Below are 16287 nucleotides of genomic sequence, written 5' to 3' on the forward strand. Positions count from 1 at the left end.
GCATAAGTGAATATGGTTATCTGGGTCCCCTCTGTGTCCCCCTGTGCTCAGGCACATGGCCTGGGTTGGGGCCCTTCCCAAGACACTTCCTGGTTCTTTCAGGGGACAGCCAAGACTGGCTACCTGGTCCCAGGTGTGGGGAGTGGTCAGGAGCTGGGGGAGGAGGGGGCTGAGGTCCTGGACTTCTGGGTCCCAGAGGAGGAGGGGGAGTGGTCCCCATGAGATCTGTGACTCCTGCGAAGGTCTGCAGTTGGGAAGGATTTATTATCACTAAGTGGCCATGACAGAGCAGGGAGGGGGGGAGGTGACACTAATGAGGCTGCTACAATCAGCTCCCCTAGAAGCAGCGACTAAGGGCTCATTACCCGCTGGATGGGAGGGGAGCCTGGGAAAGGCAGTAAGGGGAGGATTGAGTTAGGGTGTGGGGAGGGGATGAGGACGGTCTAGAGGGAAGAAGAGTAGACACTCCCAAAGGGGAAGTTGAGTCAGGATACTCCCAGGAAAGATTGTGAAAAGAGAGCGGGTTCCAAGGAAGTGGGGTGAGACACGGTTTGGGTGCACAGCCGGTGGGGCAGCCCGAATGGGTCACGGCTTCTCCAGCTGAACGTCTCCGATGTGGAGGCTGCCCACATCCTGGTAGGTGCCCTGGAGGCCCCGGGAGATGTCCTCGTACATGGAGCAGTCATCGAGGTTCAGGCCCTGGGGTGGAAACGGGGTGGTGAGCCTCAGGGCCCTGATGCCTGGGTCCCTGCTCCCAGCCAACCTCAGGGAGGGGCCCCGTAAGAGCCCCGCCCACCCCACAGACACGCACCTGCCCCGCACCTGCCCCCGCCTTCCACTGACCTCATAAAGATTTTCATCTTCATAGTCATCCTGGACATCTGCCCCGAATTTCATGTTCTGCCACCGTTTCTGTTGGGGGATTGGGAGCCTCCGTGAATGGGGGGAGAGAATGTGTTTTCAGACCCTCACGGAGGCCAGGAGGTGCTTTACCAGAAAGGGTAAGGGACATGCCCAGAGCCACATATCCTGTAAGTGGCAGGTCTCTCTGGGTCCAAGCCAGTGTCCTTTTGGCTGTCGCCACTGCCTGCTCTTCTCCACGAATAACAACAGCAATAATAGTAAATGGCTGTAGTTGCCCCGCGGCCTAAAGAGAGACTGGTGCTGGCCAGAGACTCTGGGAGGACACCAGCCCCCATCTTCCCTGGCCTTGGCTACATCTGGAGGCTGCGGCACTCCTGGGTAGAGGGGGAGAGTTGGACATCTCTGTGGGGGGGCGGGGAACGTGAGGACAGCCCTGAGGGGAGACTGAGCCAGGACGCCCCTCCGGGCCCAGCGCCATGTAAAATGCTTTCATTATATTAAATTCCTGACCCCCTCACAGCCCCTGTGAGGTGGGTGCTGCCATTCTGTCAAGTTTTAGGCGGGACCCTCGGACTCAGGGGCCGCTGGTCCCCGGCGTGGCTCACCCTGAAGAGCAGCAGCGTCCCAGGCACCACGGCGCAGATCAGCAGGATGATGCCCTCGGCTGTGATGATGTTGTTCTTGGTGCCCTCCCCCATGTCCAGGAAGGGCCTGGGGAGTGGCTCTGCGAGGAGGGAGCGCTGCTCAGAGCCCAGCCCCTCAAGTCCTCCCCTCGCCTCCTGGCCACGCCCCCATCGAGGCCCAAGACCACTGAAGCCCCACCTTGCAGGTGAGAAAATCAATCAGCCGCTGTGCCGTGAGCCGGGGAGTGAGGATGCCCGAGATGCAGGAGCTGCAGGCACTGGCTCCATCCCCCCCCCCGCCCACCCCACCCCCCACCCCGTTACAGGTGAGGAAGCCAGTGGCCCCAGCTGTGGAGTGATGTGCACTCACCACGCACGCGGAGGTACGTCCCACAGGAGCGCTGGATCTTCTGGCCTTCCTTGACTTGGCACCGGTACATGCCCCTGTGGCTCTTGTTCACCTGCTGGATGAACAGCTCGCCCTTGGGGCCCGGGCTTGAGAGCTCCATCATAGGGGGCCACGTGGAGTTGCCTTGGAGGATGCGCCACCACGTGACGTTGGGGTTGCTGCCATTGTGCCTGCACAGGAGGCGGACCTCGTCCCCAATGCTCACCGTCACCGATGGTGGGCCCCAGTCCACCCACAGGGCCTGGCACCTCGGGCCTGCGGAGAGGCGAATGCGTGAGGGACCGTGAATGGAGACACAGGCCCAGCCCGGCCCCTGCCGCTCCAGCGCTCCTGGCTGTGTGTGTGCATGTGTGTGTGGCGGGGGTGTGTGCAGAAGAGTGTGAGTGACACACTGCTGGGGGTCCCCACTCGCCTCTCCAGAGCCACCTCCTGCTACCCTCTCCATACCTGCTCCGAGCTTTGGCCCCACGGAGCTCACTGGCACTTGGATAGTTGGGTCCCTCGTGCTAGCAGGGCCCCTGGCCAGGCAGCTCCTTCTAGAATCAGTTTGGGCATCACCTCCTCCTGCAGGCCTTCCTAGATTACTTTCTCACCCCAGCCCCAGCCTGGCCCCATACCTGGCGCTTTATATATTGTGTATAACTGTCCCAGAACCCTTAGAAGTTGGTTCTCTCATTATCCCATTTTACAAGTGTGACAGCTGAGGCCCAGGGCAGCAGGAGTGGCTCAGGGGTTCGAACCCTGGCCTCCTGGCCCTGGGCCCCTTCCTGCCAGTTTGTGAGCCTGTCCTGCCCTGTGACCCTGGGCCCGCCCCTCGTTCTCCGTTTGCGTAACTTTGTGTGTGTCAAGCTGGGGGCCGGGGTGAGTTCAGCGTTTGGGCTGGGCTGGGTGTTAGGGGAGGGCCTCAGCTACGTGGTTGGCGGGAGGGGGCTGGGTGGCCCAGGCTGGGGAAGCCCCAGTTCTTGTGCCACTATCCCCCCCGCGCCCCCCCCACGCTGCCCCTGGGCCAGTCCACATGGCTGTCTGTGGCGGGAGGAGGAGAGAGGTGGCGGAAGAGGCAGCAACCTGAGGGTCACGGACTCCAAACTCAGCTCCCAGTGGAAATTTGGGGTGACTGGCCACCTCTCTCAACTCCTCGCTCAAACGGGGTGGTTCACAGCCCTGCCAGCTGGCATTGCGTGGGAGGGGAAGGGGGAAGGTCACCGGCCCCCCCCAGCACTGAGAAGGGCTTCCCTATGCAGGGGATGGTGACCGGGATTCCAGGCAGAGAAGGAGAAAGTTTTTTCTCCCCTGAAGCTGATTACTACCCACAGTCCCCTCCCTGACCCCAGCTCTGGAGCTCAGTCAAGGGCAACCTTAGTTCCTTATTTTGATCTGGGGGGATGAGGGGGTGCCCTGCCTCCCCCCACCGGGGGATGCTCCTTCAACTTCGCTGAGCCCCCCTCCAGCCTCCCGTTGGCCTGCTTGGGACAGTCAAGCAGATGCAGTTTCTACGGGGTCTTTTCTAGCCCCCCTCCTGCCAGCTCCTCTCCCGTCCCCACTGCCTGGGCCCTCTCAACAGTCTCCCAGTCCCCCCCCCCACCTCCCCCCAGCACCTGCCTGTTGACCACGTACCCAGGCCAGCAGCGAAGATCAAGAGGAGAAAGGTGGAGGCACGCGGGGTTCGGAGGGCTCGGGGACCCCCAGGCATCTTCTCCCAGTGGGTTGTTTTGTATGGGTTGCAGCAGCCCTGGGATACCAGATCCCACCTCGGCCGAGCCCCAAACCCCGCCCCACTTCCTGCCCAGCCCTGCGGAGATGGGCTCCACTGGCCCCACTGCTGGGTCCTTTGGTTGTCAGGCTGGGGGCAGCCCCTGCCGGGAGGCTTCAAGCCATGAGTGGAGAGGAACTGCTCCCTGCACCTGTGGCCGCCACAACTCCCCCGAGAGGAGGCTGCTTGGGTAGGGGGAAGAGGTTGGTTTAAGGCCTGGTTCGTCACTGGAAAGGAAGCCCGAGGGAGCCGGAGTTTGGGGTGCCTGCTGCGCACAGGTGGTCAGGGGACGGGGGTGGTTCCGAGCCTGGTCTTTGCCTCTCACTGGCCTTGGGCAAAACTTGTCCCCTCTCTGAGCCTCCGTGTCCTCCCTTCTTGGGGTTGGAAAAGAGGATTTAAAGAGGTTGTGCATGCACAGCACTGAACACAGGGCCTGGCACGTAGTAGGTGCTCAGTAAATGTTAGTTACTATTAATGCTCATGGGGAATAAATGAGGCAGGCCCACCAGCTCTGTGACTAGGTGGTGGCTTCCCTTTCCAAGATTTGGCATTTTTAATTCAAGAGATGAGGATAAAAATATCTCCCTGATGTTGTGACATAAGTTGATGTTCCCGACACCCAAAGGGCCACGAAGGGCTCTTTCCTGGTGTTCTTTCATTTCAGCCTCTCCACAAGTGGGCAAGGTAGGCCACCCCCCATTTTGCAGGGGAGGAAACTGAGGCCATCACAGAGAGGGAACACCATCACTGTTACTTGCCCAGTTTATACAGTCTGGTGGTGGAGCAGGGATTCCAAGTCACTTATGTGTGACCGGCTTCCTTTGAGCATTATTGTAGGTCAAGTGGGAGGAAAATGAGGCCTGAGGGGTGGGGGAGGGGAATGACATGAGGTTGTTTAGATGTTTGTGAGCAGTTAGGGGACCATCTCATACATGCGCGCGCGCACACACACACACACACACACGAGACACCATGAAAAAATTCATGGCAGGGAGATTTTTGGTAGCAAAAACTGGGAAACAGACGAAAAGTCCATTTACAGGAGAAGGGATGCATAAATTGAGGTATAGTCAGTCAATGGAGTAGCACACAGCAGGAGAAGAGGCCGAGCTTTGCTTGTCAACATGGCTGCATCTCAGAAACAACAAGAAAATGAGAAGAAATGTACTATGACAGGATCCGGCTGACTTGTTTTCAAAAGGCAAAACAACAGCATGTGCTGTTAGGGACACATGTGTCTACAGTAAAGGTGTAAACGCACGCAGGGGAGTGATACCCCACTCCTGAGAGGGCTTACCTCTTGGGGAAGCAAGGAGGTTGCAACTGGGAAGGATACGCAGAGGGCTTTGTCTGTCTTAGTTTTATCTCGTTTTACTTTTTAAGCTGGGTGGTGGGTTCATGGGTCTTATTTATTTATTTATTTATTTATTTATTTATTTATTTTTGGCTGCACAGGGTCTTCGTTGCTGCGCACGGGCTTTCTCTAGTTGCGGCGAGCAGGGGCTACTCTTCGTTGCGGCGCACGGGCTTCTCATTGCGGTGGCTTCTCTTGTTGCGGAGCACGGGCTCTAGGCACGCGGGCTTCAGTAGTTGTGGCTTGCGGGCTCTAGAGCGCAGGCTCAGTAGTTGTGGTGCATGGGCTTAGTTGCTCCGCGGCACGTGGGATCTTCCCGGACCAGGGCTCGAACCCATGTCCCCTGCATTGGCAGGTGGATTCTTAACCACTGCGCCGTCAGGGAAGTCCCATGGGTCTTTTTTACACTATTATGTATATATACTGTTTTGCATGCTTGAAGTATTTTGTAATTTAAAAAAAAGGTGCAACTGTCACCCACACAGAAGAACATGGGCCTCAAGAGTTCACACCTCCTGGGTTTGAATCTCAGCTCTGGTCATCTGAGCCTTAGTTTCTCCTCCTGTGATCTGGGCATAACCTCCCTACCTGTGAGGCTGTAAGAATATCACAGTGTGCTTAGGACAGTTCCTAGGACACAGTTCCTCTTCTCTGGCCCTCGGGCCTTCCCTCCAGGGACCCAGGTGTTCTGTTGGGTACCTCTCTGTACAGCAGGTCATTAGCCCCTCTGTACTAAAGTTCTTCCTATAACCCCCATGTAGGAAGAAGTCTGGATCCAGACGCTGCAGCCCTTAGGAATTCACCTCCTTCAGCATCCTTCCTGGCTGAGCCAGTTTCCAGGCCCTCGGCTGACCCCCAGTGGCTGGAGGGGCGCAGCCGCCGCATTGCAGGCCCTCTCAGGCTCGCTGGCCTGTCTGGGCACCTCCACCTCCCGCTTACCCAGCACCCTGGTATCTGGCACTGTGTGAGCAAACCGGACGCTTGGCATTGCATTCCCAGGACGATTCTGGGAAACATCTTCATCCTCAATCAGCAAAAGAGGAAACTTAGGCCCCCAAACAAGGAGTGACTGGCTCAAGGTCATGCCCAGGAGTGTAACCCTTTGGGCCTCATTTTCCCCACTTCTAAGGGACAGTGCGCTGTAGTGGCTAGAGCCCAGGTCCAAATGCTGGCTTTGCCACCTCCTGGCTGTGGGACATCAGGCAAATTACCCAACCTGTGACTTATCTTCCCCATCTCCAAACTGCGCTTTTTGGCACCTACTTCACAGAGTATTAAGTGATATATTTATAAAGCACCTTGCACGTGGTAGGCTGTACTCCAGTGTTTATTCAGATCTGATCTTCCAGCCCTGACAACTTCCAGGCTGGCGGGAAATGACACCTTCATTCCCCACTGGGTGTAGGGGACTCTTTGGTTTGATATTCTTTCCATTTTGAACATCTTGGTCCCTCAGGTGTGCTGCTTTGAGCAAGACACGGCATCTCCCCGAATCCCTCAGGTAGGAGTAAGCAGCTTTACAGGCAGGAGCATAAAGCTGAGGGTACGTTGCTCAAGGTCGCACAGAATTTTGGGCAGCGTTGGAATTTGAACCCGTCATTTGGAGTTCGAAGCCAGGCTTGGCACTGGAAGGAAATGGGTTTGATCTGAGGAGTAACTTGGGATGGGGGAACCTCAGGGGTCTTGGCCTAGCCAGCTCAGGCTCAGCATCTTAGTTTTCCCCAACTGGGAGGTGGGCCAGGTCTCATGGGGTGGTAAGGGGACCCTTCCAAGGCTTAGCACCTGCCTACTGGAAGCCTTTTGTATCTCCCACCTGGACCAGAAGACCATCACAGGTGGAGCCCCCGTCCCATTAGTGCAAAGAGCCAATCACCATGCAGAACTGTGCTGGGGGGGGGGGGGCGAAACCACCCGGGCCCTGGGAACTTGGTCTCTATGCAGGGGCCATGCCCCTCCCTCTGGGAGGGAAGTAGCAGCCCCCTGCCAGCCGGGTCCCTACTGCAGCTTCAGCACTGCATCCCATGTCTTGGGGCAGGTACAGCTAGCTCCATCTTACAGCAGGGCCCAGGCCAGAGATCCCCAAAGCGAAGGCTCCCGTGTAGGCCAGGAAAAGGGCGTGCATACTAGGCAGGTCACCTTGGGCTGGAGGCACACAAAGGACCACCCCGAGTGACGGCTGTCCTTGTCCACTTTCTTCCAGAGAAGCAGCACCTGAGCCCCAGGGCCCTCCTGTTTTGTTCCAGCAGGGTCCAAGGCTCCACGTGGGGCCACTGCTTGAACTTTCAGTTTCTTTTTCTGAGAACCGCAAAGCCAAGGTGTGGGAGAGGAGCGAGGGCCCCCGGGTCTTGCACCAGCATCTCGCCCACTTGGGGCAGAACCGTGTGAGCGTGCAAGGCCAGGCCTCAGGTTTCCGAGGCTGCTGAGCACCACAGCCATGCAGGAAGGCCCCGGCCCCTCTCCTTCGCAATGGAAGGCAAGTGCAGTGCAGTGCTCCTTCCTCTTGCCCGGCCGCCCTCCAATCAAGAGACCCAGAGCAGGATTACGAATGAGGCAATTTATTAACCCAGCATCATTTGTTCTAATGCTTCTTGTTGGCAGCTGCCACCTGTGGGAAAAGACAGACAATAGTTAAGATCAGTTGTGGGGTCTGTGCTCAAGCACTTCACAGTAGCTCCCCAGTAGCCACGGGGCGGACGCCAGGCACCCTGATTTGTGGCTTACATGTCCTCATCTCATCCGATGCTCACAATCTTGGGTGCCTCCCCATTTTACAGAAGGATAAAACTGGGACTCTCAAGGACAGAGAGCGTTGTCGTGTGTTTCCAACATCTGCCCGTCACTCCACACTGTGTGCCAGGCCCTGCTCTGCCCTGGAAGAGCCACCTACTCATTCCAGGCCACCCCCAATCCCCAGAGGGCTGACACCTCCATTCTCTTCTGACACTTAAGTGACTCGACAGTCTAAGACTCCTAGGAGGCCTGAGTCAATAGGAAAAACAACAATGGGTTCATGCCAGGCCCTGGGGGCTTCTGTTGCTGTAGCTCACTGAATCCTCACCACCACCCTCCGAGGTAGGCAAAAGCAGATCTCTCTACAGACAGGGACTCTGGCCCAGGGTGCCTATAGTCGGTCAGCATCTGGACGGAGACCTGTGTTCTGAGGCACCCTAATACTCAGTAAGCATGAAGACTAAGAAGAAACACTACAGTCAGAATCAGAAGGCTGACCCGGGAAGAGGGAGTCGCGTGCCCTGCAGGAGAAGCCAGCCCAGCGAGCTGCACCCAGGCACCTGCGTTTTCAACCAGCCCCCACAGGAAGTCTGTCAGAAACGCTCTTTCTCCTGCACCCTCCTCCCCTGGGCTGTGCCCTCCAGGGGAGGAAACTCCGAGCTGACAAAACCCAGGCTCCAGAAACACCCAGGCGGTGACTGAGGTACCCAGCCCTCACCTGTCCAGCGATTCTGTCCAGATCTCTCTGTCCCTGAGGTGTTAGTTTGCGGCCCCTGTGGGAGAGAAGGGTCATGTAGCCCCAGGTGAGTGCAGGCTCCCACCAGCGTCCCCGATCCCTGCCAGGCCTCCCCTGGACATGAGCCAGGCTTTCCAAGAAGGCACCTGGCCACAGGGCCACATGGCACCAGCCAAGTCCCACTGAGGTCCCCAGTCGGCTGCATTCCAACAAGCTGGAGGCTGGGGTGGGAGCTCCCCCGGGAGCTGACGGGGTGTCGTTGGTGCAAGCATTAGATCAAAAGCCCCGAAAAATCAATTGGGAAAAGCTAACGAGCAGGCTAATGAAAGCGGACAGTCGCTAAATTACCTTCCTGGAGCCTGCAGTAGTTAGCCAGAGGGGTCGGGGCGAGGCCCCGCGCTGTTCGCTTTTCTGAAGAATCCCCTGCCTGCCTGGGGGGCAGGTGCAGACTGTGCAGGACAGACCTGGCACCTCACTGCGTGGGCGGAGGGGGACAGTCCTTGATAACTTCATTATAGGGGATCTGGCCCCAAGGCTCCTCCACACCCCCAGCTTCCCCTCCCCTGCTTACCCATCTTGGTCCTTTTCCACCATTTTCAGCCCCTCCAGGGCTTGGAGAACCCGACGGGCCACGCTCTTGGAGCCTCTGCTGAAGTGGCTGGGCATGACACCATTTCTCTGACGCCCCCCATAGATCTTGGTCATGGAACCAACCCCAGCGCCGCCCCGGAGGTACAGGTGCCGTGCTGTGGAAGCTGGGTGGGAGGCAAGGGAGACTTGAGAACCCTTCTCAGGCAGAGAAGACGCTTCTCCACAGCTGAGGCAGCCTTAGGAAAGGGCCTTGCTCAAGGTCACAAGTGTAACTGTGTGCGGCAGCAGATTCTCACCCCACGATTTTACAGTCGGGAAAACTGAGAACGTGAGACACCAAGCCCAGTAGCTGACCCCCCCTCCCCCAACCAGTGCGGGAGACTGGCGTGCACAGGCAGTGGAGGGACCGCCGTGGCCACGTGACCAGGCAGGCAACCCGCGCCCCGGGACTTGCTTAGCGGTTAGTGCCCAGCTGTGCTGCGAAGTGGACCTGAGGTTCTGGGGGAGAGCCTAGCAAATGTTTAAGCCGTGACTGTCCCCCTCCATCTGCCTGGGAGCTCTGAAGGGCAGCAGAGCTGGAGAAGAGACCTACTGATCCCCCCACACCCAGCCCTGGAGCGCTTGGGTAACAGTGGTAGCAGGGCTGACATCCTATGCAGTGGACGTTCCCAACCTGGAAGGTGCGTCACCCAGCTCTGCGGACTGGGATTCTGGTCCCTCGACTGGCTTGGGCAGGTCCCTCACCCACCCCGGCCAGCCTCCTTGGAAATCCTCTTCTGTTCAACTGGAACACTTGCCTGCCAGGCCCTATGCCATCTGCTTTTCACACTCTCTCCTATGAGGCAGTAACATGGCCTTAGGAGCCCGCCCGATACTGTGGCCTTGGCAAGTCACCTACCCTCACCTGAGAACCAGGACGAACAGTACCTCACTGAGCGCTACTGTGAAGACTCCATGAATGCATCGGGTGCTACTTTCCTTCATGGAAAAGGTTAAGCTCCAGAGAGGACTCCTGGAGGACTCCCATGCCCCATAGCTCTGTAGGGACAGCCCCTCCAGACGGTTCTGCTTTTCTACCTCAGGGGGCCACTGAGGTTTGAAGAACTGGGGCCCAGATGCTGGCCATCACACAGCCCTGCCTGGCTGAAAGCTCAAAGGTAGGGATTCCAGGTCACCCCAGAGACCAGCACGTTAGATTCCCCGTAGTCCTGAAGATGAACGGGGGAGTCAAGGATTCATTCCTTCAACAGTGACTTGCTGCCAAGAGTCACGGGGCACTGGGCCATCTCCATGACCCTCCAGTGTCATGAGCTGGGGGGGAGGGGCAGGTGGAACTGACCAGGTGAGGTAGGCTCCTCCTTCCCTGCAGCTGCCCCTCCCAGAGCAGTTCCTGCACACAACTGGTTCTCAGCCTCTCTCCTGCCCTCTAAGACCATCTCCGGATACAGCCACAGGCTTCAGGGGCCAACAGCGCAGCACAAACCGCTGAGCAGCCCCTCCCTGATACCACTGCCTTTGGCCTCTGCTCACTTTAAAACCACTCTCCTTGGTTCTTTTTGTCCTCACCCCACCCCCTAGATCGGGGCTCTGACCCTCTTCCAGGCACCAAGCAGCCCACCCACTGCCAGGATCAAGAGAGTCAACTGTTACAAGCCACCCCCCCCCAATCGTTCTGCCAGGAGTGACCTCATGGAAAACTCGCCTTTAAGACCAGTGCAAATGCCCAATGGCTACCGCCATCCCTCCTGCACCTGTCTGGTCATGCCCTGGCTCTAGGTGGAGATCTGCTCTCCCACTTGGGCTGTGGAAGGCGTAAGAGCCTCACGAAGGGGGAAAGATGAACACTCCTAATTTCACGAACACCCAGAAGAGGCCGCACACTAGAAATGAACCTTGCTGAACCAGGACTAGCGCTCAGCCCAATCTCAGCACGGAAAGGGGCGAGCTGTCTGGTAGATGGGGTTTGAACCCCAACATTGCTCCCTGTCAGCTGTGACAGAGTCCACCCCCTTCAAGTGGTCTGCGCCACGGTACTAAGGGGGACAACGTACTTCAACCCTGAGCAGTGACTGGCAAAGAACAAACTCCAATAAAGCTCAACCTTAGTTTCTCCCAGGGGGAGTTTCACATCTTTCTTAATGACGCATAAAATTATCTGATCCAGGAGAATTCCCCGGTGGTCCAGTGGTTAGGACTCTACCCTCTCACTGCAGGGGCCCAGGTTCAATCCCTGGTTGGGGAACTAAGATCTTGCAAGCTGAGCAGCATGGCACACGCGCACACACACACACACAAGCGCTCAGGTGCCCCAATCCAACAGCTGCTCACCCACCGCCGAGCACCTACCGAGACACACACTGTATTCTTATTCTTACCTCCCCACCAAGCAGGCCCTTCTGAGAACTGAGGTCAAGAAGGCTGTCCAGGGCCACACTGCACCACTCCCTTTCAAAGCCCTTTAGTGGTCTCCCCTTGACACTGCCCCTCCCCTTAGAGCACTCCCCCCACTCTCGTGAAACAGGCTCTTTCTAGCTCTACACCTCACCCCTCACAGACACTGCCCCCTACACCACCGCCTGGTGAGTGCCCACCCCTACAGATCTGCACCTCTTGCGGACCACCCTCAGGAAGGCCCTGCCATCTACCCCTGTTCTCTGTATCCCCTATACCTGAGGTCAATAGCTGTCCACACCGTGCTCTTACATGTCCCCAGAATTTGACACCCACTGCCCTGTTGCCTTCACTGCCAGAGCTCAGCCTCCCAGGACAGGTCGCTATCCCACTGTGCTTTAGACCCAAACCCCTGAGGGGGCAAAACAGGCCAAGCTCCCACGATCCAGAGGAAGAAAAGCAAATATGGCAGACTGCGGTTTTGGAGCCAGCCTGCCACACCCTCCCAGGGTCTTCACCGGTCTGTATCTCATTTTCCTCCTGGGTAAATGACTATCTCCTATGACTCCACTTGTCCAGAGTATGGACTGACCAATCTAAGTGGGAGCTCTCTAGACTCCAATAGAGGTTGGCAGACTTTTCCTGTAAAGGGTCAGACAGTAGACCATGTAGCCGGTGGCAACTGCAACTCTTGCCTGTCATGATTTTAAACAAACGGTCAGGGCTGTGCCCCAACAACGCACACACAACACACCCTGGTCTAGGACCCTTACCCTGTGCCACTAGGGCAGCTGGGGAACTGAAGTCAAAAGCGAGCGTTGGAAATCCAAAGGGAGAGCGGCAGGGCAGGCAGAGGACGCACGCCCAGCGTGATGTGTTGGGGAAGCTGCAGTGGGCAGAAAGGGGCCACGGCAACTGTCAAGATGACCAGCAGGCTCAACTCGGTGTGCGTTCCCCAGAGTCCTTTCCCCATTTCCCCTTAATCTCTCCCCACCTAGAAAAATAAAGTACAAAATGCTGCCAAGGGGACAGAGCTGCCCCCACCTCCAAGCGATGACAAGAGTCGGGTAGACTGTGGCATCAGGAGCTGGCAGACCCCAAGCATGCTAACCTCCCTGACATCAACTGCAAATCGGCAACCACCAGTCCTACTTGGGAAGTTTTTGTTAGGTACAGGTTATATAAAATATGCATATTCACCTGATCAAATGGGAAAAGCTATTAGATTCTTTCTCCTCATCTTAGATCCAAAGTTGCCTTGCTTGACCTATCGGCTCTTGGGGCATCACCAAAGAGCAGTCAGGACCAGACATGCCTTGCTTTCCAAGATAGGTGGATGGCAGAGGTAGTGGTGGTCTCGTCCAGGCCCCGTCACCACTGACTGTGTGCCCAGGGAGGTCAAGTCAGCTCCCCTTCACCAGACCCATTTTTCTTTATAAAAACATACAAGTGAGTAGACAGCTATGCTACCCACCCCACTCATCTCACAGATTTGATCTCTTAGTCCTCAGGGGTCAGAGGCTGTGTCTGAGCATGCGGGCCCCTATGCCCAGTCTAGGGCCTGGAAGATTGGCCCACCAACCTACAAAATACTTCTGCTCTGAGGTGCTGGGCACCTTATACCAAGGCCAACTCTTCTCAAGGTCATTCTGGAGTTTTGTCCAAACTCTGCTTCCCACCTACAGACAAGCTCTGGTCAGGACAGAGCCCCCACTTCACAGAGGACGGATGAAGACGGGAGAGACGGAGAGCCTTTAGTGAAGGCCCTGTGCAGAGGCGGCCACCTTGGCACAATCCAGCCTTGAACCCCATCCCCTACTCCCAAGGTAAGCCTCCATGGGGGTGACTGGAGAAACTTGAAACATTAAAGACAGACGAGGCAAAACTAGCAGTAGCACTATGCAGTCAGGAGCTACACTTAAAATCAGTCCTTCAAAGCCATTACTAAAGGATTAATAAGAAGATAAGAAAAGGGACCGGTACAGGGTGACCATAAGGTTTTCTCCAGGGCACTTGAGGCTTGCCAAGAAGATTTAGAGCAATGAGTGACCTGGTCAGATCCCCAACTCCTTAGTTACCAACAACTCATTTAACATGGCAGTCTAGTGTGATGATCTGAACAACAAAACAGACCCACAGACATTCGAAGGACAATGCCTCTCTCTAAAACAAACCGTCTCCAGGCAAAACGTGAACATGCTACTCATTTGTCCCTGGGTCTCCCACAAGGCCCAGAGGAAAGCACAGGTCCTCACATGAATCTCTTACAAATAAAGAAACAGATTCAGAATACAAAATTATTGAATGTCACACAAAACATGCAGTGACAGAGTCAAAGATTTCTCTCGTTATTTCTGGGGGCAAGTAAGAGCTCACAAAGGGGACACCCGGCCCCCCACGCCCCAGCCAAAGGCCCCAGTTCCTCACCAGCTCGTGTGTAGAACCAATTCTCATCGTAGGGAGCGAGCTCTTTATGCTTGGCCAGCTTGACAGTGTCCACCCATTCAGGGACTTTCAGCTTCCCGGACCTGGGACCAAGACAGTGAGAAAGACACAATTCAGGAGTCTCCACAAACTCCATTCCAGTTCCCTCCCCTCAACACAACTGCAGATCAAGAAGAGCCCAATGTGTCCCAAAATACAAAGAGACTAAAACTCAAACACAATTCAGGGCTCATGTAGAAAGGATGGACCCCACAGAGACCTCCAACAAGCCTCCCCAGACTGAAAGCCTGCGGGCGCTGAGGGATCAGGCAAAGGCGACAGCCTCCACCCACTCGGACCCCAGGCCCCACACTCACTTTTTGAGGAAGGCTGCCAAAGCTCTGACGAACTCCTGCTGGTTCACGTCCTTTACAGTAACTCCAGGCATCTGCGGGAAAGGTCGAGCATGTGAACACAGGATTGATGAAGACGACTAACAAGGGTCGGGGGCCAGCCCCAGCGCGATCTAAACCGCCGCACTCTCCTTACTTCCGAAAGCCCTACTTCAATTCCCGGCTTTAAAGGCCCCTGCGCCTGTGGGTCCTAGAGAACTCACCGACGCCCACGGTCCCTCCGGGTCGCACGAACACTGCCTGCCCCCGTTTGTGAAGACGCTCTATGACCCCAACCCCTGATTCTGGGGTCCCTCGCACTCCCCGCTGCCCACCAGGCCCAGCCTCGGTTCCCGGAGCGCGCGGACCAGACATGCCCGGGCCTGCAGCTCGCACGTGGCCGCGACTCCAGGAGGCGGGGCGGCCCCGCGCAGGTACCCCGGAGCTCCCAGGCACACGCTCCGGGCTCGGGAATCGGGCCCCGACACCCCGCACCCGGTTCGGACCGGAGCACTCTCCTTACCGTGCGGCCTCCAAGCTGCCAGCCACGGAAAAGGGAGCAACGGGGTTTCCCGGGCGCACAAGTCGGGCGTTGGTTATCGCGAGAGTCCCGAGAACTCGCGAGAGCGGGGCTAGAAAAAAGCGGCCGCGCCTCTCTCAGGGCAAATGTGGCTTCCCCTCCGCGAACGTGGGAGGGTGTGGCGTGAGAGCGGAGGCTTGTTTCCTCCCCGCCCTTCCTTCTCCTGCAGCGTGAGAGAGGAGCTCTCGTCTTGAGTTGGAGGGAATCTAGCTTCGTTTGCGTTGATCGTGGATGGAACAAACAGCGGCGGAGACTGTATCTCCTGGCGGAAGTTATGGGTGGGCAGGAAATAAAGAGACCTGGCTACTTCTGGCGCCACCAGTGGGACGACCCCTTTTCCGGGTGGAAGTGTCTTTTCTGGCCGGAAGTGGGGCTAGTAAGGGCGGAACTGTGACCGGGAGCGCAGGGGAAGGGCAGCGAAGAAATGTGGCCACCACCTGCCCTTCCTCGACCAGCAGTACTCGCGAGAGCGGAAGGGGACAGAAGCCGCACCCTTCTTAGGGCGGAAATTGCTTCACCACGGCCCAGGAAAGCGGAGTGGGAATGAGGCACTGGAGGCGGGGAGCAGATAAGGGCAGGGGCAAAGGGGCAGAGGCGGGACCTTCCGAGAAGCTCAGCTCTGCCTCCTAGCGCCCGAGTCTCTTCGCAGGTAGTGCACACATATTAATTCTATCAACAAATACTTTTTGTGTGACTACTCTGTGCAAGGCACAGGTAAACATTATGTAGTATTACATGCATTATCTAGTTTAATCCTTCTAAGGTCCAACACCCAAGAACACAAAGAACACACCTGTGGTTTGATAAAGTTGCTAACTTGCTGCAAGGAGAAAACATTTAAATGTGAATCCTAATGTAAACGATACTGTGTCAGTGTAGATTCAGCCAGTGTAACAAATGAACCACTCTGGTGTGGGATGCTGGTAGTGGGGGAGACTGTGGGAGGGCGGGGGGACTATGGGAACTCTTACTTTCTGCTCAATTTTGCTGTGAACTTAAAAACTCCTCAAAAGAAAAAAAAACCCACCTCTTAAAAAGTGGTTCGAGGGTAGGAAGTTGTTTATGTTGTGATGAGGGGAGAGGCCACATTAGAGTACATTAACTCTGTAGGAAAAAAAAATTCCTAAGGAATCAAAACAGCGTAGTTTAGTCATCAGTATTCTGAGAACCCAGAGAGGAGTTGCACGCAGGCCCTGCCCTCTGAGAGTACTTATTCTTGGAGGGGAAGACATAGTTGGACAGAGATAGGCACAGCTCAGGGTGATCAGGCCTGAAAACTGCGGGCCAAGGGCCCCCAAGGAATGTAAGAAAATCTACCTAAGGGGCTTATCAGAGACATTAAGTCAGATGAAAAGGAGGGTCTATGCAGGGTATGGGTTATAGGACTGTCTATGTGTCTATATTGGTGGCTGCAGAGCCAGCTACACAATGGGACAGGGATAC

The 16287-nt window shown here is 56.4% G+C and overlaps 2 protein-coding genes across 4 annotated transcripts; both read right to left on the reverse strand.

Moving 5' to 3' along the window:
• Positions 1-245: 245 nt before the first annotated feature.
• CD79A (CD79a molecule) lies at positions 246-7445 on the reverse strand. The gene is made up of 5 exons (XM_082368772.1): positions 3511-7445; positions 1858-2151; positions 1470-1588; positions 844-912; positions 246-699 (listed from the first exon to the last, which is right to left on the reverse strand). The coding sequence occupies exons 1-5, from the start codon at positions 3584-3586 to the stop codon at positions 586-588; spliced, it is 672 nt and encodes a 223-aa protein (XP_082224898.1). The 5' UTR covers positions 3587-7445; the 3' UTR covers positions 246-585.
• An 89-nt stretch (positions 7446-7534) lies between these two features.
• On the reverse strand, positions 7535-15298 carry RPS19 (ribosomal protein S19). 3 transcript variants are annotated; one of them, XM_082368773.1, is made up of 7 exons: positions 14788-14884; positions 14250-14320; positions 13876-13976; positions 9038-9221; positions 8815-8941; positions 8449-8503; positions 7535-7605 (listed from the first exon to the last, which is right to left on the reverse strand). In XM_082368773.1, exons 2-7 carry the CDS (start codon positions 14318-14320, stop codon positions 7559-7561), a joined length of 585 nt encoding a protein of 194 aa, XP_082224899.1. In that variant the 5' UTR covers positions 14788-14884; the 3' UTR covers positions 7535-7558. The 3 variants fall into 3 exon arrangements, with proteins under 3 accessions (XP_082224899.1, XP_082224900.1, XP_082224901.1); XM_082368774.1 differs by lacking the exon at positions 14788-14884 and adding an exon at positions 14489-14513; XM_082368775.1 differs by lacking the exon at positions 8815-8941 and having other exon boundaries at positions 14788-15298.
• Between the last annotated feature and the right edge of the window lie 989 nt (positions 15299-16287).

This window comes from Balaenoptera borealis (genome assembly GCF_965194805.1).
Source record: "Balaenoptera borealis genome assembly, chromosome: 19".
Lineage (NCBI taxonomy): Eukaryota > Metazoa > Chordata > Mammalia > Artiodactyla > Balaenopteridae > Balaenoptera > Balaenoptera borealis.